The 24,250-nt window shown below is 39.7% G+C and overlaps 1 protein-coding gene across 1 annotated transcript in view; it reads left to right on the top strand.

The window, feature by feature from the left end:
- Positions 1 to 24,250, top strand: part of GRID2 (glutamate ionotropic receptor delta type subunit 2) — a 1,372,533-nt gene that overhangs the window by 1,044,541 nt on the left and 303,742 nt on the right. Inside the window, exons 10-11 of the mRNA XM_075609971.1 lie at positions 1,149 to 1,346; positions 22,101 to 22,413. Of these exons, the coding sequence (XP_075466086.1) occupies positions 1,149 to 1,346; positions 22,101 to 22,413 (511 nt within the window). The remainder of the gene's footprint in view (positions 1 to 1,148; positions 1,347 to 22,100; positions 22,414 to 24,250) is intronic.

The raw sequence follows: 24,250 nt of genomic DNA, 5'->3' as shown, positions 1-24,250 counted from the left end.
GGAGTTACACGGATGTGATAGCGGAAGGACGTCACGCACCTCCAGCCATGAGGATACTGCAACAAACCAGCAGTGTACCTCCAGGATTTCCTTGTTCAGTTCTAATGCACATGATCGTCCTATTCTTTGTGAATGGCCTGATTTTAGTTTGTGTGTATTAAAAACCATTACTTATTTATGCTACGGTGTCCACGTTGTCTGTGTGTGGGTCTGGTGAAAAATATTTTCCACATCACCTGAACAAAATAGGATGGGCAGGGGGTTGCAATTCCCCTCAATCAGTGACGGATCAGTGACGGATTTCCCATTAGGCCCGTTAGGCTCAGGTCTAGGGTGGCAACATTTTGTGGCAGCACATTCCAGTGGGTGGGGTTGATATTCCACATTGTACAAGCAAATATTAACCCATAGCATGCTTGTCCTGTGCAGAGGGGAACAGCTCTTGGTGAACCAATCAGGTGTCCGCCTTTGGGGCGACGCAGATGTACACGTACACTGAAGAGGTTCAGATTGAATGCAGCTGTGAATTCAATGTCCTTTGTCCTCTTGGCTCATTAACATTCCAGTGGGTTGGCGTTACACAAATTTCAAGCAAATGTTAACCCTTAGACGCTGGTCCTGTGCAGAGGGGAGCAGTTCTTGCGAAGCCCCATCAGGTGTGTGCCTTTGGGGTGATGCAGATGTACTCTGAAGGGGGTCAGATTGAATGCAGCTGTGAATTCAATGTCCATTGACCTTCAATGTTGCTTGTTTTTTCTTCTTTGGAATGGAGTTAGTGTGGATAGGATGAATGAAGTGTCCATCAGTTAAATTAAGAAGCTCTTATGGTTTGGAACTGTTTTAATCATATGGATAGTTTTTATTTGTTATATATTTTTTATAACTTCAGGGTAAGTTATTTACATTAGTTAAGCTTTTGTTGCATTCAAAATCGAGATTGTGATGGAGAAAGGAACAGATGGACAAGCAGTTATACGATATAATTAAATCTGAACTTATATACAGTATCAATACATTATTGAGGTTAAGATACATTTGACTTATGATGTGAGCAAAGTTATTCTGTTTAATCTAAGTTTGCCCTTTTTTGGAAAATTATACATGTTGCTACTTATACTAAACATCTTTTGTATTTTTGTCCTCCACAGGAAGAACCATTTGTGATGGTCTCAGAAAATGTGTTGGGAAAGCCAAAGAAATACCAAGGATTCTCTATCGATGTCCTTGAGGCCTTATCCAATTATTTGGGCTTCAGATATGAAATATATGTTGCTCCCGATCATAAATACGGAAGTCCTCAAGAGGATGGTTCTTGGAATGGACTAATAGGTGAATTAGTTTTCAAGGTAAGATAACAAGTATTTGACAGTACCTTGTAAAAATATGTTAAAGCTACAATCTAATATGTAGTGTATTAAACACAATCACAAATTTCACTGCAATTATATCTGTCATAGTTTTAGAAGAGTTACTCAAGAAGTCATACATAAATATGAATATTGGGTGTTTGTGTGTGTGGTTGCTACAATAAACCCTGAAAATTAATGCAAATACAAATGGTTTCACATACTGTAAATTAAGTAAGTTACATTTAGATTTCGCTCTTGATTTCTTTTGAACGTTCCCCAAATTAAAAGGAAAGAGGCAAAATAAATCCCTGCCTCAAGTAACATCTAATATGTATTAACTGAGGCACAAAGAAACTGAGTAACTAATCCAAGGTCACAGTTTCATTTATAAGCAGAAGGAAGCTTTGATTAAAGAATGCAACATTTTGTGAAGCGAATGGTGTTGACAAATGTGATCAGAAAACAAGAAGGTCACATAAAAACACATTTTCTGAATTAGCATTGTCCTTGAAAATATATAAATCAATAATACCTAAGCCATGCCATATAAGTTCCTCATTGATTCTGTTAATGTGAGATGTGCTACTCATGAAATAATATCACAGTGCCATTAAAAACATATTTTGAGAACTTGTGAAAATCTGTCTTTTAAACACAGCACACATAGGGGCTCATGGATCAAGTGTCAGTACAGGGTATTGCACCCATCAGCTGCCATTGAGTTGAATGAGCGTTCATTCTGGAAGGGGTGTGATAACCCATACTGGCACCTGATGTATGCGCCCCATAATGTCACACAATGAATACATGTACAGTAGGAGGCATTTGCTTATATCTACTTTTTAACAAAAAAAACACTAATATATTTATTTAACTGATAATGTGTGCATTTGAAGTGCTACAAGTGTTAATATAAAAGTTATAGTTCCTTTAGGAGTACACAATTGATGTATAGACAATATTGTTTGTAAAGAGAAACTTGCCAATCAGAAACGACATTCAAAACACCAACAAATATACAAGTGCTCTGGATCATTAGTGGTGTTGAATGTGTGAGGTAAAACAACATAACAAACTATGGGGCTTATGCAGAGAGGAATGTTAAAAAAGTTTAAAATGGCTGTAAAATAGCCACAGATTTGCCGTTAGTGAAGGTGTTATGCAGAGAACGTCGTTAACTCATTTCGGTAAAAACCTGCTAATTGCCAACTTTTCCTGGCTATTTGAAACTCACCATACTAATGCACATATTGGCGTGTTCCAGCGATTCGGAGCTTCTGGAATACCACGCTATATTAGCATGGTGAGTTTCTGGTTCTCGCCACGAGTTTGACGAGTTTGGCGAGTTTTACAGCTCTGAAAATATTTCTGGGCACTTTTAAAAATCGCGCCATTTTCTCCCGAGTTCAAGGATTTCTGGCTAGTTTTTTCGCCAGAAGATGGCGCTATTTCCTTATCTATGCTCTCTGCATGAGCCCCTATATTGCCAACAGATTAATAGTATTTTTATTGTTTTTATAATGTATCTTGAAAGTAAATTAACAGATTCGTTCATGCTAAAAGACACTACCTCCATGAACCGTTTGATATACTTTAAAATCACAATGGTATTTTGTGACACACATGGACCTAAGTAACTAAGCAGTGCTATGCCATAAGAAGACACCTTGCAGTTTAATCAAGTAGATGGCCTGAAAGGTGTTTAACAGCATTATTATTGTTATAATTATTATTGAATTTAGTGAACTGTAATGTAGCATCCTTGTAAATATATATTTTAATATTTTTATTTTTTAACATTGTCAAATTACAGAAATGAGAAGATTTTTCAAAACAATACTTATAGATGTCAACAAGTCTTCCAACACAAAACATAATAATTTGTTATGACAGAAGGCCATTCAGTTTACCAACAAACGCACAGTAGCACATGCAAAGCTTTAGATTAAGCTGTAGTAGCCTCCAGTGAGGCCAAAATCCAACTATAAAAATTCAGTAAACTTAAAAATATTCACACTTTAACATACTGTATAAACACTATACAGTGACTATGTGTAACCCTTGCAATGCCTCCCCAGACTAAGTAAGAATATACTGTTTACTGCTAAAAAAAAAAAAATCACATGACCAAGTCAAATTGTATAGATCTATTTTGCATATTATAGGCAGGACAAATAGCCTGGGAGGACATTAAAGGTGCAAACAGCCTAACATAACAGACATTGTTACGTCATATTATTTTTGACACCGGAAGTTCTGTGTATCATGGAAATTAAAGTGATTATTATTGCTAATGAAACTGAATCTGAAAATAAACTTAATTTTAAAATGAGAACCCTTTCACGCTATCCTTCCTTCTTGCACCAAATTATCCCTGTCACAGGCAGCATCAATAATGACATCACAGGAAGACATAGTTGGGCAACAGAAAGATGCAGCACAATGAACATGGCTACACGGATACAAAATGTAGTCAATTACTTGTTATGATTTATATTAGTTAAATTATTTTACTCTGCAGCAGGGGAAGAATTCCAATTAATTACATTTAAATGGGAAGGTGGTGTACACATGTCCATTAACAAAAGCAGGAAACACTGATGGAATGAGTCAGTGGGGCCAGGTGTGATATATTCAAGGATATTCAAGTGCTTAGAGTGGTGCTTGCAACATCACTAACATATTTATTCAACCAGTCCATATTCATAGGTGTATTTCTGGAGCGACGGTTCACAAACTTTTATATATTGTGAACCCCATGCTAGAAAAGATTTATTCCGCAAACCCCTAATTAATAATATTTATTAATCAGACTATTGCTAAAAAAAACTGATTGACTGGTTCCAGTCAGTGAAGTGTCCTGAGCTCATGGGGGGAACAAACTGCACCTCAATGTGTGCAGACAGCATGGGAGCTTCTACAGATCATGGCCCTTGCAGCTGTGGATGCAAAGTATTGTGGGGAGTCAATTTCTGAAGCTCCTACTGTAATTGAAAGCTATACCACCCACGTCGTGGTGCAGTTTGGTGCCTTACCAAGTGCACAGTCCCCACATGGGCTTTAGAACTCACTATACTGCCTGCGACTTGCTGTTACATTTATTTTTTGGCGAAGCCATTGGAGGCATCTCACAAACCCCTAGGGGTTCCCGAAACCCCTGTTGGGAATCGCTGTTCTAGAGTAATTGTGGATGTCATTTGGGGGTATTGTGTATAGACTTAGTAGTATAACAATTGAACCATACTATCTATACATACTGTATATGTGATGATTGGAATAATTAAAAAATTTACATTAATAGATCCTTTTTAAATAAATTGATATTTCATTGAAAATAAATGTTCACCTTTAAAGAAAACACACTAATTGCTCATACTCATAGCTACAATAAGAAACATATGTAGTAAAACTATGTTGATAAAGCACTCCACACAGGTTATCTAGGTTGCCTTCATTATTACATGGTGGTTAAGCAACACACATTTTAAACATTTATAATGAATATATCTGTCAAACACTGAACATCTCCTTGGTTCTAGAAGTAGGTAAAATGAAAGTTTTACATTACAAACAATAGGAAAAAACCCTTAGGGAATATAGTATATAGATGATAATATTTTTAGTTGTGCATATAATTTATGTTTAAAAAACAGAGGTTAGCTAGTTATTAATTTCAGTTGCTATTGGCAAAATGTTGTCCATGATTAAACTATCCCTAAAACCGTGATCCTGTTGAATGTTTTTATTACTTAACTTTTTTTGTAGAAATCCTTTTTGACAGACCTTTATTCTAAAGCCACATTTTTATATAAAGTATTTTATATCCTATTTTAAATTGGTTGTTTGTATTTGTACTTTTCTATAATGTAATATTCATTTGCCCAATTTTCTCATGGTACAGTATACTTTGTTGTCTTGTGATCAAGGCATAAGCTTTTTTCAGTTACATGGTTTCCTTTGATGAATTTACTTTGGAACTTCAAGCCCCTGTATAATAATACATTATTATTCATTTATTCAGTGTTCTGTGCACTGCTAGATTCTTCCTGTAGTTTTATTTCTGACCTTTAAAGATGATTCTTTAAAAATATGTTTTTGAATTTCAATTTTTATGGCCTTCTACTATGTTAATAAAACAAAATGATCTGTCAGGATAAAAGCACATCACAGACATGATGTAGCACTAAATGAGTAAGGTGATTCATAGACCTAGCATCCACAAAATCTATTTTTAACGGTGCTCATCTGAAATAAAAATATATTTTACCTCATAGTAAAGAGGTAATTCTACATTTTCAGAAGCAGCCATATGGGTGGTTTTTGGCTGAAAACACCCATAAACTTCAGTGCATATTTTTGGCTCAAAATGGCCGAAACAGTAGATATAGAGAAAGGCCCTATGTCTTTGACTTTATATTTTCAAAAAGGCTATTTACACGTATGGCTCTGATGTGTACCATACTTGATACAATGGGGATATGTATATAAGTATCTCAATTGGAATGTTGCTAAAAAAAAAAACAGTTTTCATTCTGTCATTTTGACTCCTTTTCACTTTGTGTATCAAGGTATTTATATATGTAACACAGTGTATAGGTGCTGTGCCGGGGCCTGAGTCCCTCCCTTAGTACACCAGACTTGGAACTCTTGAATAAAACCAGAACAAACTTGTGTATATATAAATGGTACTTTATGATCCCTGGGCAACCTTAACCTGGCCGCACTTTCTGTTAAAGACAAAAAACACGCTATACTTAATACACAATTATAGCCTTGCTCAATTCCCAGTGTTGGCTCCTTGTGAACATGGTCAAGTCACTTGGTCTCCCTGTGCCTCAGGCACCAAAACATAGATTGTAAGCTTCATGGGCAAGGGATCTGTGCCTGCAAAATGTCTCTGTAAAGTGCTACGTAAAACTAGCAGCACTATACAAGAACATGCTATTATTATTTTAGACACCCAAGTCATTATTTGTTTATTAACATTCACTTTCACTATTTATTTTATTGAACTTTTGTATGTGTTTCTAACACTATTTAGTGTCATAAATTATTTGATTAACTTATTGTGAATTTTCTAAGATCTAAGATAACCCTTTTCTTTTCACACTGTTACGGGTGACACATATTGAGGTGTGAATAATACACAAAAGGATACGCAATAGTTGCAGGAAAAGCCTGCAAGATGTCTGTTATCCAGTAACTCTCTTTACTATGGTCACTCTCTATACTCCTTATAACACAATTTTCCTTGGTGTGTAGGAGATATGTTTCTGCAGCTGAAAAAACTGCGCAAACGCAATAGTGAAGTACTTTCAAAAAATATATATATTACATAAAAGAATCAATAGCTGCATACATCAGGTTAGAAGAAAACAAGCATGTCATGCACTAAGGCATCTGTTACCAGGCACCGCTCGCCATAGAGAGAAGGAACACTCCTGCATACGGTCCCTCAGATGTAGTACAGCTGGGCATTCAGGATGGATGTCTGGATTCAAGTCGCTACGCCTGTGCTTGTATCAGAGGGCCTCCCTCCAGCGTGTAAAGAACCTCCGTTCAGCTGATCCGTGAGGTCAAGGGGAGAGAGGTCACTATTGCGTTTGCGCTGTTTTTTCTGTTTAACTGTTATCTAGGGGTAATGAACCTCTACGCACATAACTAGCTGCAGGCGCCATTCAACAGTCAGAGGTTGTTGTCTTATTTAATTTATAATCACAGAGGTGGTAATAATGGTTAACTAATTAGTTTTAGTAACAATAGAGGATCACTATAGTAGTGCACTGTATTCCCTATTTTCTAATGTTTCTGCAGCTGTCTCACTTTTACCTGGTTTGTCTCTCTGTGTGCCTCTCAGTCTGGCACTTCCTATATCTGTATCTGGTCTCAGACTGTCACTAGCTGTCTATGCCCTTAGCTGTGTCTCTGGCTCTCTAGTAGGCCTGGGACATAGTGGCCTTGAAGCTCGCTGAGGCGCGCTCATGCTCTGCCTCGCCTGCTGAAAATGATGCTTTTCCTGTCCTTGCAGGCGAGGCAGTGAGCGCGCTCAGGGGGCGGAGAGGTGGCGTGCCAGGAGGCGGAGCGGGAGGCGGGGCTAGTCCCCCGCTCCCATTGGATGGGAGCGGTCACGTGACTGCTCCTCCACTTCCCCGAGTGGCAAATTTCAAACTTCCCTGTCTGTTCCAAGTTTCTCAGCCTCCGCACGCAGCAGCACGCATGCGGAGGGAGAAACTATAGCCGCGCTGATTACAGATGCAGGGGCTTTGTGCATCTGTTCAGAGCGGCTCAGCCCGCCTCAGCGACGCTGAATGTACTATGTCCTAGGCCTTAGGCTGCGCTTATAGTGCCTGCGACAGCGATGCCGCGTCAAAACAAATGCATTGTCGCCGTTGCGTGCGCCTATAGTAAGCATGACGCGACGGCTTGGTCGCAATCGCTGGAAGTCATCTCAATTTGATTTTTCCAGCAACAGCAGCCTGGCGTCACCATCGCGTCACCGGCACTATAAGTGTATATAGAGAGCGCGCTTGATACGCCGTGCACGCGGCAGTTATAGTTGACTGTGGTTAGTCAGCCTTCCTATAATAGGACTGCGTGTGTGCACGGCAGTGAGCGTGGAACCGGCCGACAGGGGAGAAGATGAGGAAAAGAAAGGTTTTGCACCACTACCGCTGCTGAAATGTGTGTATGTATGTATGTATGTGTGTGTGTGTATATATGTGTTTGTGTTTGTGTATGTACTATGTTAATAAATAATTTATTTACTAACGTATTTATTTATTTATTATAAACATATTTAACACACACACACATACACATACATACATACACATACATACATACACATATATACATACACACACATACATACTGTACACACACAAACATACAGTACCTCACTGTCGGTCACAGCCTACACACAAAAAAAAGTGCGGCACGTGCACGCGTGTTCGCACAGGCACATGCATGTGTGTTCGCACAGGCACGCACGCGTGCACGACCGCACACAGTATTTTACGGGCCTTAGAAATGGCAGTTAAACTTGCCCTGTCTTTCAAAACTGTCAACCTGCTACAACATTCCATCCAATACCACCTCTCCTGTCATGTGCTCCAAAGCAGGGGCTTCTGGGAGTTCTAGTTCTGCTGCTCTACTGTGTGTACACAGATGTTCTGATCCTCTGCACTGTCCACAGCATGTATATTTTTGTAGCAGGGGTTACATATAGAAAATATTCCAACTACAAAAGTACAGTAGTAATATTGTCACAGGGCTGATTTGTCTGTTGCCACAAATTCTGAAGGAAAGGACAGGATTTCCTTCTACTGAATAGTTCCTCATTGCAGGAAGGTCAAAGCAGCAATACTACATAACCCCTTTGCTTTTTTGTTCTTCTTTGTATAAGTAAAGCATGTGACAATGTATTGTTCTAGATTTGTATTTTAGCTGGCAAGCATTTTGTGCTCCTTTTGTAAATCTGTCAAAATAATGGCCTTTCAGTTTCAATTAATCAGTCAGTCAGTATAACTCAGCAGCTATAATGTACTCTTATATTACTAAGCTAACATTATAAGGCCTGGGTCCCGCTGCTTCCGACGGCGAGCGCGGCCGCGTGCGCGTCACTTACCAGACAGGAGATCCTCCCGAGCCGGCCCCAGTCCCCCCTCGCTGCAAGGCTCGCTGCGCACTGTGACGGGTCAGCCAGCAGGGGATACACGAGGATCGTGATCCCAAGCGGCGACACGTCACGTGGTGCGGCAGGGAGCCAATGAGGGGAGCTGTCTGGAGCACAGGGACTCGTTTGCGTGAATCGCTGTCTTCTGTGCAGCTTGGCAGCATTCCCCGCTCCCTCCCGTGCCCGTTTTGCAGGCTGTGTGTGCTGGGGAGGTCGCCGCCAGCTACCGGTTGCTGGGGGGGGGGGGTGGTTTCGCCGGCTCCCGGCTCAAAGTGAAAGTGAGGGGGAGGGGGGGGGGGTTCACCGGCACCCGGTTCAAAGTGAATGGGGGGTTGGGGCAGATGGGTTTCCAGCCTGGGCGCAGTGTGTAGGGAAGGGTCAGGCTTCAGTGCCTATTACTTTCCCCCTCCCTTCAGTGGATGACAAGGCAGGCATCTGCCAACAGAGCTCCACAGAGCATACAGATCAGCTGCTGCCGCTTTGTCAACGCCCCCCCGCGCCAAAAACCGGATCCCTAAAGACCGCATATAGCGGTGAAGTGCCGTGCACGCGCCGCCTGAACGCAGTGCGGGCACGCCAGCTCGTGCAGCAGGGCCTTAGCCTAAATTGTTACAGTGTACAGCTCAAACAGGAAAGTGTTACAAAGATCGTGCACTGCTTAGGATGTGGGATAAAACCTGCTGTAGAAATCAAAGGATGCTTTAAAACTCATTAAAATGGCATTAAGAGTTGAATTAAAAAAAAAAAAACAGTAAGTAGTATCTATAAGTTCAAACTTTAAAAAAATAAATAAGATTTCACGTGTTTTGCTGCTTTAATGACTACACTTTCGGATTACTGGGGGATTATTTTCTCATCTCTAATAATAATAATAATAATAATAATAATAATAATAATAATAATAATAATAATAATATATATGCTACCTTGAAATGCTTCTATGAACACCACTAATTATTATACATTTCAGGTTTGAAAGTCACATTCTGTAGTGCTGGTAATTAATCTATCCTTTATGTTACATTCATACAACTGTATATCATACTGTATACTGTTCTTTATGTTAGTGAAACTATGGTTTAGTTGAATAAGGGAGATGGAGAAACTTTCTTTCAAACACCTAATGTCTTATTTATCAGGAATATGTTAACTGAATACGGCACTAGAGTATATGAATAATTCATTGTACCGAGAAAAGTAACGATTATGATAAATTGTAAATAAGCGTATGCATTTAATCAACTGGTAATGTTTTATTAATGTACAGTATAGTAATATTTATATTATGTAGGAAGGATATATGCATGAATGTATCAATGAGTAATCAAGACATTTGACAGTATGTTATAAGAAGCTGAATTAATTTAGCATATTAAAAACTTTTACAAACAAGTAAACAAAATAATAAACTCATGTACATGCCTACCCCTTTGCTTTTATAACAAATTGGTTTTGAACTAAAAAGAAAACACCTGCAGTAAGATGGCTGCACCGCAGGACCAGGCATCCTCTGACCCTTTCCCTTCACCAGTTCCAATGGGAGGATAACAGTTAAGTTCTACTGGTGGAGTGTCCTCAGACAAGACCTTATAGGATGGTCACATGGGGGAAGCCTCTTATCTCATGTCCATCCAGTGAAGCTATCCCTCCCTTTTTTTGTTGTCTGGTCTTACTCTTTGTGTAAAAAAAAATACATACTTAAGAAAATAAAAGATCCTCCAAACAATAAAATGATGGAATTTTAAGTAGAAAATAATTACGTGATTTTGTACAAGTGTGTAATTGATCAAAAGTCAATGGAGTTGGTTTGCTATGCTGGGGCCAGGGACATAGCTATAGCCTGAGCAGCCCGGGCAAAGCCTGGGGGTCGCACTGTTGGGAGACCCACTCTCCCACTCCTCCCCCCTAGAGCCTGTTCTGCCTGCGTTCCCCCCCTCCCCTGTCCCACCATAGAGACAGGCGGGGGTAGATGGTATTCTAAGGCGGCGCCGGAGGTATTAATGAATTAGCCTGTAGTAGCATCATCACTTGAATCAGAGGAGGATGGCAGGGGAGAAGCATGCTCTAGCAGTGTGACCCAGAACTTCCAGTATCTGCTGCTAGAGCGCGCTTGCGGTCCTTTTCTGCTCTGACTAAATTGATTCTGCTACAACTACCAGTTAATTCCATAATACCTGTGGTCTGCCGCCGCCGCAGCATACCAGGAGGTGGACTGGAGGAGATAGGTTGATGAGGATGATGATGATGATGATGATGAGTGGTGGAGAAATTATGATAGAGATGATGATGGTGAGAGGGACAGGAGGAGATATTATTATTGATGATTATGAGGGGACTGGAGGAGATATTATGATGATGAAGATGATGAGGGGGACTGGGGGAGATGTGATGATGATGATGATGATGATGATGATGATGATGATGATGATGATGATGATGATGATGATGATGATGATGATGATGATGATGATGATGATGATGATGATGACTGGTGAAGATATTATGATAGAGATGATGATGGTGAGAGGGACTGGAGGAGATATTATGATTGATGATTATGAGTGGGACTGGGGGAGATATTATGATGATGATGAAGATGATGAGTGGGACTGGGGGTGATATGATGATGATGAGGACTGGTGAAGATATTATGATAGAGATGATGATGGTGAGAGGGACTGGAGGAGATATTATGATTGATGATTATGAGTGGGATTGGGGGAGATATTATGATGATGATGAAGATGATGAGTGGGACTGGGGGAGATATGATGATGATGATGATGATGATGATGATGATGATGATGATGATGATGATGATGATGATGATGATGATGATGATGATGATGGTGATGGTGATGGTGATGGTGATGAGTGGAGACAATTGAAAATAAAAAATTTACAAAAAAACAGTGAGAACATGAGTAATCTATATTTTATATTTAATCTATATTTATACAGTATGTGTGTGGTGTATTTCATTTTTAATGTACAGAATACGTTGATTTTTAATGGGGCCCTGAAAAAATGTTTGCCCGGGGGCCTGCTCATGTTTAGCTACGCCCCTGGCTGGGGCCAATTTATTTAGTGAGTTGAATCATGACACAAGGTTGGTGGAAACTCTTACGCCCCGCAGTTTACTCACCCCTGACTTAGTGGACCAACATTAGAGTTCTTCAATTATGAAGTCATAGGGGGTGTGGCAGAATGGCTTCATGGTTGGGTCAGTAAGAGTCCAAACAATAGGTGTTAGACTTTAATGTTCAATGGTTTATTTTCCACATTTTAACAAATAATAGGTACACTGTCCCTTTAATGCAAACTATTCCAAAGTACAGGGAAATAGTTTCAGGTGAGGAGAAACCTGCTTGTGCAGCCAACACAACACAGACAAACAATTTATTCAAAGGGCAGGTGTCCTCAAATACAGAGATACAAAGTAGAGCTCTACTCACACGTTCATAATGAAGTTCTCCATTTAATGTGACAACCAAGAACAGGGGAATAACAACATTGCAGGTCCCATATACAGTAGACCTTTCATTAGCTCCTCCCCGGCAATAGAGGACAGCCAGGGAGGAACTGCGCTGTAGCAGCGGCAGACACCAGAAGTCGGAAGACTTCCAGGTCATACTGCTGGGGCGTGCTCCTCCCCAGCTGTCCTCTAGTGCCACTCCTGCTCCGCTCACATTGTCCTCTGCTACCACCACCACCAGTTGCAGGATGTCGCTGTCGTCCTCTTCCCCCTCTGCCGCCGCCTGCTGACCACTGCAGGATGTCGCCATCGTCCTCCTCACACTCCGCTTCCAGAGGTACTTCGAACCCTACCCGACCGGGTTATTTTTCTTTTTTCCCCGGGTACCCGTTACCCCGTGATTTTTTGGACCCAGTACATCACAAGTAAAAACCCATATCTGGGCTTCTTAGTCATCAATGGGCAGGACAAATTGACTGCTTTATAGCTGTTCTTGGAGACACAGAGAGATTGCTTCTCGTTGTGACTCCTCTGCGCAACTCTATCAGTTTGGCTGGCCTGGTAGGATTAACACAGCAGGGCTCCAGCTTTAATCATCCCAGATTTTCGGGCCCCCGGATGGGCCGCTGATTTTAGCATGTGTGTCAACGCACCGAGAACAGTAAGTCTGGACACATTTGTATGATGAGTATATGAGAGCCAAAAATTAAATGAAAAGCCTTTTATTTGGTGATTCTAAAAGTAAGCATGAAAACACTAAGCGAATATGGCACACATTGGAGAAATCTGCAAAGAGTGTTGAATAAACATTGTAATATCTTATTACAGGATCTTGAGATATGGAAATATCCCCAGATGACAGCTAGGAAATCACCAATTTTAAAAGTAATTAGTAAGCAGTAATTTTATAATTGGATGAATCTGGGCTTATGTAGTATTAACAAAATAACAGAGTGCTTCCCCCTATGGTGGATGCAAAGCTTACATTTATAAAACCAAGTAGAAACATCTCGCATTTTCCTGGCAGACGATGCTTTACAATTAGATCTTATATAAATTGTTAGACAAAGGGGGTTATTTACTAGCAATTGGGTGAACTTTGGGTCACTATCCGATCTGCATATTTTCTCACCAAAATCCAATCTGCGCACGGATCTCCAACAGCGGATTGGACGGAAACACATTCAAGCTGTTTTTCCAGAATTCGCCATAATTTTCAATCGGCATGAATTTCATAACTTAAAAAGTGGAGCCCTATTTGTGTAGAGTTCCAAGTATATTTTGATCATACACTCCACACCTCCTAAATGATTTCCACAAGGCCTATCTTAACAAGCCAGAGCCTAAATTTGTGAGAAAGGGGGTCTGTCAGGCCCAAGAGGATCAGAAACCACAACCTGTGCTATTCAGGACAGTCAATGCTCAATTTTTTTTGTGTGAGGAGAAGAGGAGATTTGCTCATCCTAGAACTACTGGAGTGGAACAAAGTCAGAAGACTCAATTGGCAAGTACCCTCGCAAAATAACAAATGAATGCGAGGGGTAAGAACTGTATGTTCAATTGCGTAAATTGGAGTGTTTTGAGTTGAGAATTGGGCAGGATGTTTGGGGACTTTGGGTTTGTGTCCAGTTCAGCTAAATTCTGAAGTAGTATTAATGACATGCATGAAAAATTGTGGAAATAAGTGTGTTATAGGTGAAGAAACAAGTAGGATGTTTGGGGACTGTATCGTAGTTCGTGTTCAATCCAGAACACCTAAAATCTGTGTTTCAGTGCAGTGAATCAACCAATATTTCAAGAAACTAATCGACCAATGTGTGATTTAGCAGCACAATTTGCCTCGACTCCCCTGTGCTGTTGAACAACAATAAGCAAACTAAGGAGAGCTTATCAAACACAGAGAAAAGCCAACATTTAAAAAAATGATAAATCCATTCCCACAAATAATGGGAGATTACATGTTTAAAAAATAAAAAATTCAACTTGCTATACTGTTATCAGATCTGCTGTAGCATTTATATTTGCATACCTTATTTATAACATTGAGCTGCAGACTATAAAGAGCTGACCCGTATGATGCAGTAACACTATTTTATCATGTTTTTAGAATTTGGTAATTTATAAAATGTACTCTTAGAAGTGTGTATATGCACATTGGGGTTTGTAAAATTGGGTGCTCAATAAATGATATTGGAAATCTCAGCTACCAAGATTACTCTGGTGTTTAATTGTTACAAAAAAAAAGAAGAGTGCTCATAATAACACTTATTTTTTATTTGTATTTTTAATGTCACAGAGTTACAGTATGCATGAATCTTAATGTGCTGTGCCAAGGTACATAAGATTATTAGTCCCTATCCATAAGAAAATAGAAGTGCCTTCTCTAGTATGAAGCTCGGGGATCAATGGAGTTAATAACATTGAAGTTGCCTATGTTGCAGAACTCGCTATTTGTTCCCAGTTCAATAAAGCTATTTTGTATTAAAAAATCCCTGGCAGCCAGTATATATTTTTTTCTTGTCCTCTTTATGCTTGCTAATCCAAGCCACAGAACCTGTAATAGAGTGAAAATATCCATCCTGCTTCATTGCTTGCCTAGTACCACAACCTACAGCATGTGAGGCCCCTTAGCTGGGAGAAAGGGGATACAATAGTGTTGACTATAATCTCTGAAATTATATTTCTTGCCTAAAATAGCAATAGCATGAGAGCATGATACCTTTTTTAGCTATTTTGCTCGTGACAGGCCATGATTATACGCTGCTTCTTAGTCATAGGCAGTTTCCCGCTATTCTTTAATTTAGGGGAACAAAAGTTTCATTGTCTGTAAATGAAGAACTCCATCACTATAGACAGATGATTATATTCATTTTGAATAAACACTGTCAGCCTACTATGGGGTTATTTACAACCACGGCAGGAAATGGAAAAGGATAGATTAACATTAAAATAAATTAAATCAGTCAAATATAGCTCTAGTACATTGATAGAGCATAAAATATCCTTTACCTGCTGAGGCACCACAGGAGATTAATAGCTGTTTGTATAAATTCCAGTGTCGTTCTCCACATACCATCAAATTATGGCATGTCTAGACCCAGATGTCTTTTATTTAATACCCTCAAGAAAGTAAGGAAATGAAAAACAGTATTGCTACTATAATAATGGATTAATAGTATTGCTAATGAAGTAAAATTGCTGAAATGAATACTGTATACTGTTGATATTACTGACATGGACTCGGGGGGGTCTCTGGAGAAGGATTTAAGGTGATGTTCTGTTTCCATTTTGTCTGTTCTGTTAGTGTCTATTTTGTGTGTAAGAATGTGTGTGTGTGTGGTGTGAAAGAAATTTGCTCACAGTAGATTTATGACTTTGCCTGTAGTTTACGCCCACATTCCTGGTATCAAGAAGTACCTGGTTCTAAAAGTGAGCTGTTCTAAACTAGTTTTATTAAACAGAGCGAACTAAGAAGTTCAGAAGTACCCCTCTATATGCACTCTTAACCAAACGTATATTGTTTCTCAGGCCACAAGGAAAAAAACCCCTATACCAGAAACTAAAAACGAAAAGCGACGAAAAACAAAAAAGTTTTAATACATATTTAATTTATATCACACTAAAAATTGATCAAAATGTATATGTTTAAGTAAACCCCACAGAGGAACAATAGAGACTGGATAGGGATATATCATTCAGGTAAGATGTCTTAGTAGTAATTTATACCAGATAATAACCCTATCCGCTACTGCGTGAAGATTCAACATGTGATGCCCATTAGGTTGACAAATTCAACTATATGCGTACTGTGATATGCAATAGTTAAACAGATGAGGCAATTATAAATGTATTAATATACAATAGCTAATGAGGGCTATTCCCACTAAATATAGAACACCATCTATTCCTACGCAGTTAATACTACACTGTGTTCCATGCATAGGATGTCATAGCCTCCAGAGATGGATACAAATCAATGAACTAGTGTCAAAAGTATCTTCTCTTTCGATAGTATCCCTTTAGATGTCTGTATCCCTTCCCTCATATCCACAACAAAAACACACGCTGTTTGGGAGTGTAGCTATACAATAGTTACAAGTTACTACATAGATAGAAGTGAGTATGGGTTGCGGCAAACCCAAAAACAGACCAGTGTATACAATAGTGTCAGAATGCCACTCAAACAGCTGCCGGAGTAACAAAACACACCACTGCTTGTCAGCCGGGAGTCAGCAGTGAAGCTGCTGGCACAGAGGATGGGAGAGGGGAAGGGAGGGAGAGCGGGTTGCGGCGAACCCTATCGGAAGCAAGAAAGGTATACAACCCGTGTGGGACATCTGGCACAAGTCACGCCGTCGCTCCTCTGTGACGTCACCCTCGTGACGTCAGTAACACCGACACATGTTTCGCGCGTGTGACGCGCTTCTTCAGGGGGAGGAGTCTGCCCTTCTGATTCCGTGCCTGGTTACATATTTTCATGTCTCAGAATCTCCAATATAGATATTTAACCTGTTCATAAAGAATGTGTACTAATATTGATGGGGAATTAAACAATGTGTGCTAATACCATACTGTATGTCCTTGACTACTCAGTCAATTGACTTGAACCCGTTCTGATAGGGTTAACATTGCAATTAGCAAAGTATAGGCGGACTTCACAAGCATTCACGGACCAATAGGGGTACATATCTTCCTATTTAAACCAGGCACAGAATCGGAAGGGCAGACTCACAGCGCTGACCCTGTGAAACCAACTCAACTGTGGCAAGTAACACAGATCAAGAAGCTTCCTAAAGAGTGCGACAATACACTCAACAAGAGAACTTGGAGTAATGAGGCTCAAGCCTCGGTATCCAATATCACCACTGACAGATTTAATCTGTCAGTCAGAACAGAACGGTCAGGAAGGGCAGACGGCGTGACTTGTGCCAGATGTCCCACACGGGTTGTATACCTTTCTTGCTTCCGATAGGGTTCGCCGCAACCCGCTCTCCCTCCCTTCCCCTTCCCCTTTCCCATCCTCTATGCCAGCAGCTTCACTGCTGACTCCCGGCTGACAAGCAGTGGTGTGTTTTGTTACTCCGGCAGCTGTTTGAGTGGCATTCTGACACTATTGTATACACTGGTCTGTTTTTGGGTTTGCCGCAACCCATACTCACTTCTATCTATGTAGTAACTTGTAACTATTGTATAGCTACACTCCCAAACAGCGTGTGTTTTTGTTGTGGATATGAGGGAAGGGATACAGACATCTAAAGGGATACTATCGAAAGAGAAGATACTTTGACACTAGTTCATTGATTTGTATCCATCTCTGGAGGCTATGACATCCTATGCATGGAACACAGTGTGGTATTAACTGCGTAGGAATAGATGGTGTTCTATATTTAGTGGGAATAGCCCTCATTAGCTATTGTATATTAATACATTTATAATTGCCTCATCTGTTTAACTATTGCATATCACAGTACGCATATAGTTGAATTTGTCAACCTAATGGGCATCACATGTTGAATCTTCACGCAGTAGCGGATAGGGTTATTATCTGGTATAAATTACTACTAAGACATCTTACCTGAATGATATATCCCTATCCAGTCTCTATTGTTCCTCTGTGGGGTTTACTTAAACATATACATTTTGATCAATTTTTAGTGTGATATAAATTAAATATGTATTAAAACTTTTTTGTTTTTCGTCGCTTTTCGTTTTTAGTTTCTGGTATAGGGGTTTTTTTCCTTGTGGCCTGAGAAACAATATACGTTTGGTTTAGAGTGCATATAGAGGGGTACTTCTGAACTTCTTAGTTCGCTCTGTTTAATATATGTTTATTACCTCCCTTACACCTGCCATTTTAGGACTTTCTATTCAATTGGTGAGCAGTTTTTCTTAACGTATAAAACTAGTTTTAACCAGGTTTTAATGATCTGTAAAATGATTGGTTTAAGAATTAAGGAGTGGTTAGTATATTCTGCCTGGTAACCTATTTTGAACAAAGGAATCAAAAATGTATAAAAAGCCTGCTTGGACACTCTTTTGGCAGAGAGTCTCATTTGACTTTTGTGTGTATGATCATACTCTGTGCTTTACTGTGCAATAAACTACTTATTATCTAGAAACCATGTTTGTGAGTTTGCAAACAATAACAGTCGCAACACCCTCTTTAAAGAAAAAAAGATTAAGGAATCATTACTACTGTAGATTCTTTTGTGTATGGCGTCTTTGGTTTCTATTTTAATCCATCCATGTGGACCTGTTATCCATAGCTCAGCATCTCAACAATGAAACATGACAAAAAAGATATTGAAATCAGGACTCATGTTGGCTCAGCTAGTTTAAGGTTTAACAAAACTAGTTTAAGGACAACTATATCTAATTAGCATTGTGGTTTACTGGCCAGTTGTCAAAAGGCTTTACAAGGAAACTTTCTAAAAGGTAAGAATTTACAATCAGAACTGTTGGTTTTCCGGAGATGAATCATGCCCAAGGTACTCCAGTTTCCAAGATGTATACTAAGATGTTATTTGCTGCTACACTTGAAAAACGAAAAGAAAAAAAAACATGTCTGTTGGGACATTTTATAAGAAACCGGATTGCCATGCCCTCATTCCATCAAGGCTCCCTATTGGCCCACTGGAGCAAGGATGACTTGGCAGACATTTTGATTTCCTGTAAGGGAATACTGGCATACTGTATAAAAAGGACAAATTATCAGTAACTGGGAGATACCAGGAGCTTGGTTCCTATCCTGAGAATTCTGCAGTACCTCCTGTATTATTAAAATACATGGGGCAAATTTGCTGGGCCCTTACTGTGTAAGGTATTTATTATATTAGGTCCAAAATAAAGATAGGAAAGCATAAAAACTATGAAAGGTGTACTTCTAAGGCCAAATATATTTGCACCAGCCAATTATTGTGTCGTTCCTTAATGGATTGGATTAAAGCCCTTATGCAATATGGTGTGAAATGACTTCCCTGTGTCAGAGAAAATTTTAGTCCCATTTATTTGAATGGAGCTGATCTCGTCACCTCTAAAGGGAGATCGCTTCACAGCATATTGAATGCCTCACTCAAAATGCCACTCATGAGCAATTACCTGAACCTCGGTAAGTAGAGGTTGCAGAGGCCTCGCGCGGTCCTCCAGCATTACATTTAATTGCCTTGGGGGAGAGCGCAGGATGTCTGCAATCGCCCACGCCCCCCCAGAAAAATCTCCCGTCTCCCCTGGGGGACACACTCCCCAGTTTGCGCACCGCTGAGTATGATTTGACTTTTGGCGTATTTCTGCAGTAATTGTAACTATTTCTCAGCGATATAGAATAGTATTTGACAGATGGTCTGATACAAGAGTTTTATTTCCTTAAGTTCAGCAGGATAGAGTACATATTTTACGCTCAGGTACTGCATGACTAACTTGTAGCCCCTGCATAACAGTAGGGTTTTTGAAATGTGCAAAGTGCATATTATACAGGCTTATTCTATCTACTGGATTGTTGCTGCATTGGCACTTTTGTCAGCATGATGAATTGTTGTCTAAAAAGAAATAAGTAGATAGATAGTGTTACATTTCTTATGCATACACTGCAGAGATCAGTGATTCTAAAAACTGCATCTTCAAAAATTCCATTCTAATTTCAAAAATGTAACATTCTAGCCTCATCAGCCACCAGCCTATTCTGGCATAGTTCCACTGTTTATGAGAGAAAAGCACTAGAGTATGTTCAGTTTAATCCTACATAAAAATTGCTGCCCGTAGATCTTCTGCATGCGACAGATATTAGACACAAATCCTTTAGATCAATAACATTTTCAAAAATTCAAGAGTGACATCCAGTAGTTCACTTCAGACATTTTTGGTCTGCTAGGATATTCCCTAGAAATGTGGAATGTTATTCAGGTAACTTAAGTCAGGGAAGCGCAAACTTTTCCAGCTGCGCCCCCTTGTCTGGCCTGTGCCAAAGCTGCGCCCCCCCTCCTATCTTTCAGTCACGTCACGGTGTAACGTGACATCAGGTCATGTGATCCACAGCGTCATTTGATGCCGGTGACGTCACGTCACATGATCCCGCGGTGTCATCTGAGACGTGTCACAGTGTCTGAATCCTGGTAAGTTTTTTTTTGTTGCAGAGGCCTCGCGCGATCACCGGCATTAATTTAAATGCCTGTGGGGAAGAGTGCCGAACCTCTGTAACTGCCCGCGACCCCCCCAGAAAAATCTCCCGCCCCCTGGGGGGCGCGCTCACCAGTTTGTGCACCGCTGACTTAAGTAGCTTGTTTTGAAAACTTTGGTAAAAGGAGCAGTTCTTCTCCCATTGCTTCCGCTCTTCTTTTAACATAGGTGGGAAGCAAAAAAAATTGAATTTTCGTGCAACGGCCGCGTCACGTTTGCCATTGAACCAATGAGGGCGATCCTTATATGTTCAACCTGGTGACGTCACGGCTACACCTCTCCAACGCGCTCGTCAACGGAGGACAGAAATCGCTGAGTGACAACTGCGCAAATCTATTTGCAGGACTGTTGTGCACACGCGTGCACCATGCCGCAGCCTTAGACTTGTTGCAAAATATATTTTTTAATTCACTGTGATCTATACATTACTAATTTGTTGGTAGCAGTTTATCTCTTAAAAATGTCTTTTAATTCAATTTTTTTTTGTATCCTACAAATCGTGCCACGTGCGTCGCATAGTGCGCCGCATGGTCAAACTGGTGCACGTACATGAATCTGTTTGTGCCACGCACGCCATCGCGTGCACTATGTACACAGCCTAAGGAGGACTTTTTTTGAAAGCTGTTTTTGAAGATAAACATGGAGTGATAATTTGATATTTGCATGTTTATACTGTATGTATGGTAGAATTATAACTTTTAGATGGTATTAGTTCACATTTATATATAAGATTGGTGTCTTTATACATTTAAGGGTGATCACAAGTGTAAAAAATGTATATATATTATTTTAATTTAAAGGAAACCTTGTAGGAAAATCCTTTAAAGTACTTTTTTTTTTTTTTAAATACCTCATACAGTTTTAATCAGTTCCCAAATTTGATTTTATTTTACATTTTGTGTGCGTTTTTTTCTGCATTTTTCATAAGTATGCTATTATCCAGAAGAGGACATTCCTATTGCCAAAATCTATTTCTGTTTTGGAAACAGAAGATGTTATATGAATGAGCATTTTCATTTATTATTTGTAGGACACCAACATATTCTGCAGCAGAGTAAGATGGTGTGCAACAGAAGGATAACAATTTTTAACATTCTAGTGTTCCTGTCCTAATTCTGCACTTGTGCTAAATTTAAAACTACAGTAAGGGTATTTTTAAAATGTAATCAATACTTCAATTGAATGAATCATTGGCATTGTGAGGTCAGTGTTAACATATGTACAGTATATGATTAATGAATGACTGACACTAATCTATGCTTTCCATATGAGCCATAGGTCTTCACAACAGTTACACATGACACTGAAGTGAAACAAACCCCACTGCATTTTCACTCAAGTTCCAAAAAGTGTCTATTTGAGTGCTACAAACATTAGCAAATGTTTCCAAATGTCTGTACTAATACATTTTTTTTCTCAATTTTTCAAGAGAGCTGACATGGGGATTTCTGCATTGACTATTACACCAGACCGAGAGAATGTAGTAGACTTCACTACTCGTTATATGGATTACTCCGTGGGAGTGCTGCTAAGAAAAGCTGAGAAAACAATGGACATGTTTGCTTGCTTGGCACCATTTGACCTGTCTCTGTGGGCCTGCATTGCTGGGACTGTTCTTCTGGTTGGGCTACTGGTCTACTTATTGAACTGGCTTAATCCTCCACGTTTGCAAGTGGGATCTATGACTTCTACAACGCTTTACAACTCCATGTGGTTTGTGTATGGATCCTTTGTGCAACAAGGTAAGTCTCATAAAAACTGCTCAGTTATGTGTGCTAAGGGTAAAAATGTTTGGTGCAAAAACATGTGATACAGTGCTAAACGTGCTGGACAAAATAAAATGAACATTTTAAAATGAATATTCAATCTGAACGCCAAAATGGGTTCAATTATATATTCCAAAACAATTAATTTGGGGTCAAATGTAATTATTCTATTCACATTCATTGATAACAATGAATCTAACCAGATTTACCGTCTTCAGAGTTGTGATAAAAAATAAATATTTTCTGCAGCTCCATGGAAGGTCAGAGCAGCAACCGTGGCAGCTCATATGATATCATATCGACTTTTTACCCCACAACCAGGCATTGTCTCGGTGAATTCCCCCAGCATTCCGCGAGGGGAAGATTACTGTACAAGGGCTAAATCTATAAATGGAGAAATAACTTGCAAAGACAAGACAAGAGCTCCTGTATACTGTAGAGCAGAGGTGCGCAGACTGGGGGGCGCAATATATTTCTGGGGAGGAGGGGGTGGCACGGCGGTTGCAGAGGAGGCAAGGCAGGGGGCGCAGCTCCAAAAGTTTGCGCTTCCCTGCTTTAGAGCTCTCAGATCAAGTTGGAATGATTATATAGTTAAGACTGAACTTTATTGGAATCAAAGGTAGAAAAGGTGCTAACAAGCAAAGACACAAACTCATCATGTAAGTAAAAATTGCCGGACTTCACAGACATCTGAGACCCTTTTGGTTCTATAAAAATAATCGTTGTTTTTATTGTGTTATAATATTAGTAAAAAATTATAAAAACTTGCCAGCTCCTCTGACGGGGGTAGTATTAATTAACTACCTTTAGTCCTATAGTCCTAGCTAGGTATCCACTAGGCAAAGACACTAACTATATACATAGGAACCAACAGTTTCTTTAAAGTACACACAGGGCTGAAAACCAGTCCCGTTTTTTTGCTTTCTTGTTGCACCCAGAATAAGAAGATACCTACTAACAGGATTTAACCTCACTATACTGTGGGATCATTACTATAGAACCAATAGGGTCTCAGATGACTGTGAAGTCCGGCAATTTTTACTTACGTGTTGAGTTTGTGTCTTTGCGTGTTTGCACTTTTTCTACCTTTGATTCCAATAAAAGTTAATTCTAACTATATAATCTTTCAACTGGATCTGAATGCTCTTTGCTTGAGCTCATTTCTTGTTTTGCAAGTTCTTTCTCCTTATGTATATTTGCTCATGAGAGCATCTCTCCAATCACATTTTGACTGTAGCAAGAACCTTCTTATCTCCCCACTCCCTTCTCCTCACCCTACACATACAGATGCACACGAGTATCCGAATACTTGCCTTGGAAAATCTGGGGCAATCTCCCAGTAATGCTGCAACATTTCTGTGACATTTCTGCAGACAGACTAATGGCCCATTGGATTAACACAATGGGGGTCAGTTTGACCCCCGCTGTGTTAATCCGATGGACCATTAGTTTGTCTGCAGAAATGTCACAGAAATGTTGCAGCATTACTGGGAGATTGCCCTAGATTTTCCAAGGCAAGTGTTCTGATACTCGTGGTTGCAATCTGTAAAAAGATGATCTCTTTTTTAAAAAAAAGTCATGCAGGTATCCAACTAAAGCCAAAATATGAATAATTAAGTTAGGAGCATTACTAAATTGTTTGATCCATCAATTTAGCATTGTTTTCTTAGTGAAGTGTTTATGCAGTACATTTAGAAAAAAAATATTATAATTGAAGACCTGTGGTTGTTTTATTGTGAAAGATCTGAGTGCTTTTTCCTGATTGATGTGAATGCCAAAACAACATATACAGTACAGTATTTTGAAAAGAGTT

Source organism: Ascaphus truei, chromosome 1 (genome assembly GCF_040206685.1).
Source record: "Ascaphus truei isolate aAscTru1 chromosome 1, aAscTru1.hap1, whole genome shotgun sequence".
In the NCBI taxonomy this organism is placed as follows: domain Eukaryota; kingdom Metazoa; phylum Chordata; class Amphibia; order Anura; family Ascaphidae; genus Ascaphus; species Ascaphus truei.
The sequence above is the reverse complement of the archived record's forward strand: the minus strand, read 5'-3'. Positions and strand labels throughout refer to the sequence as shown.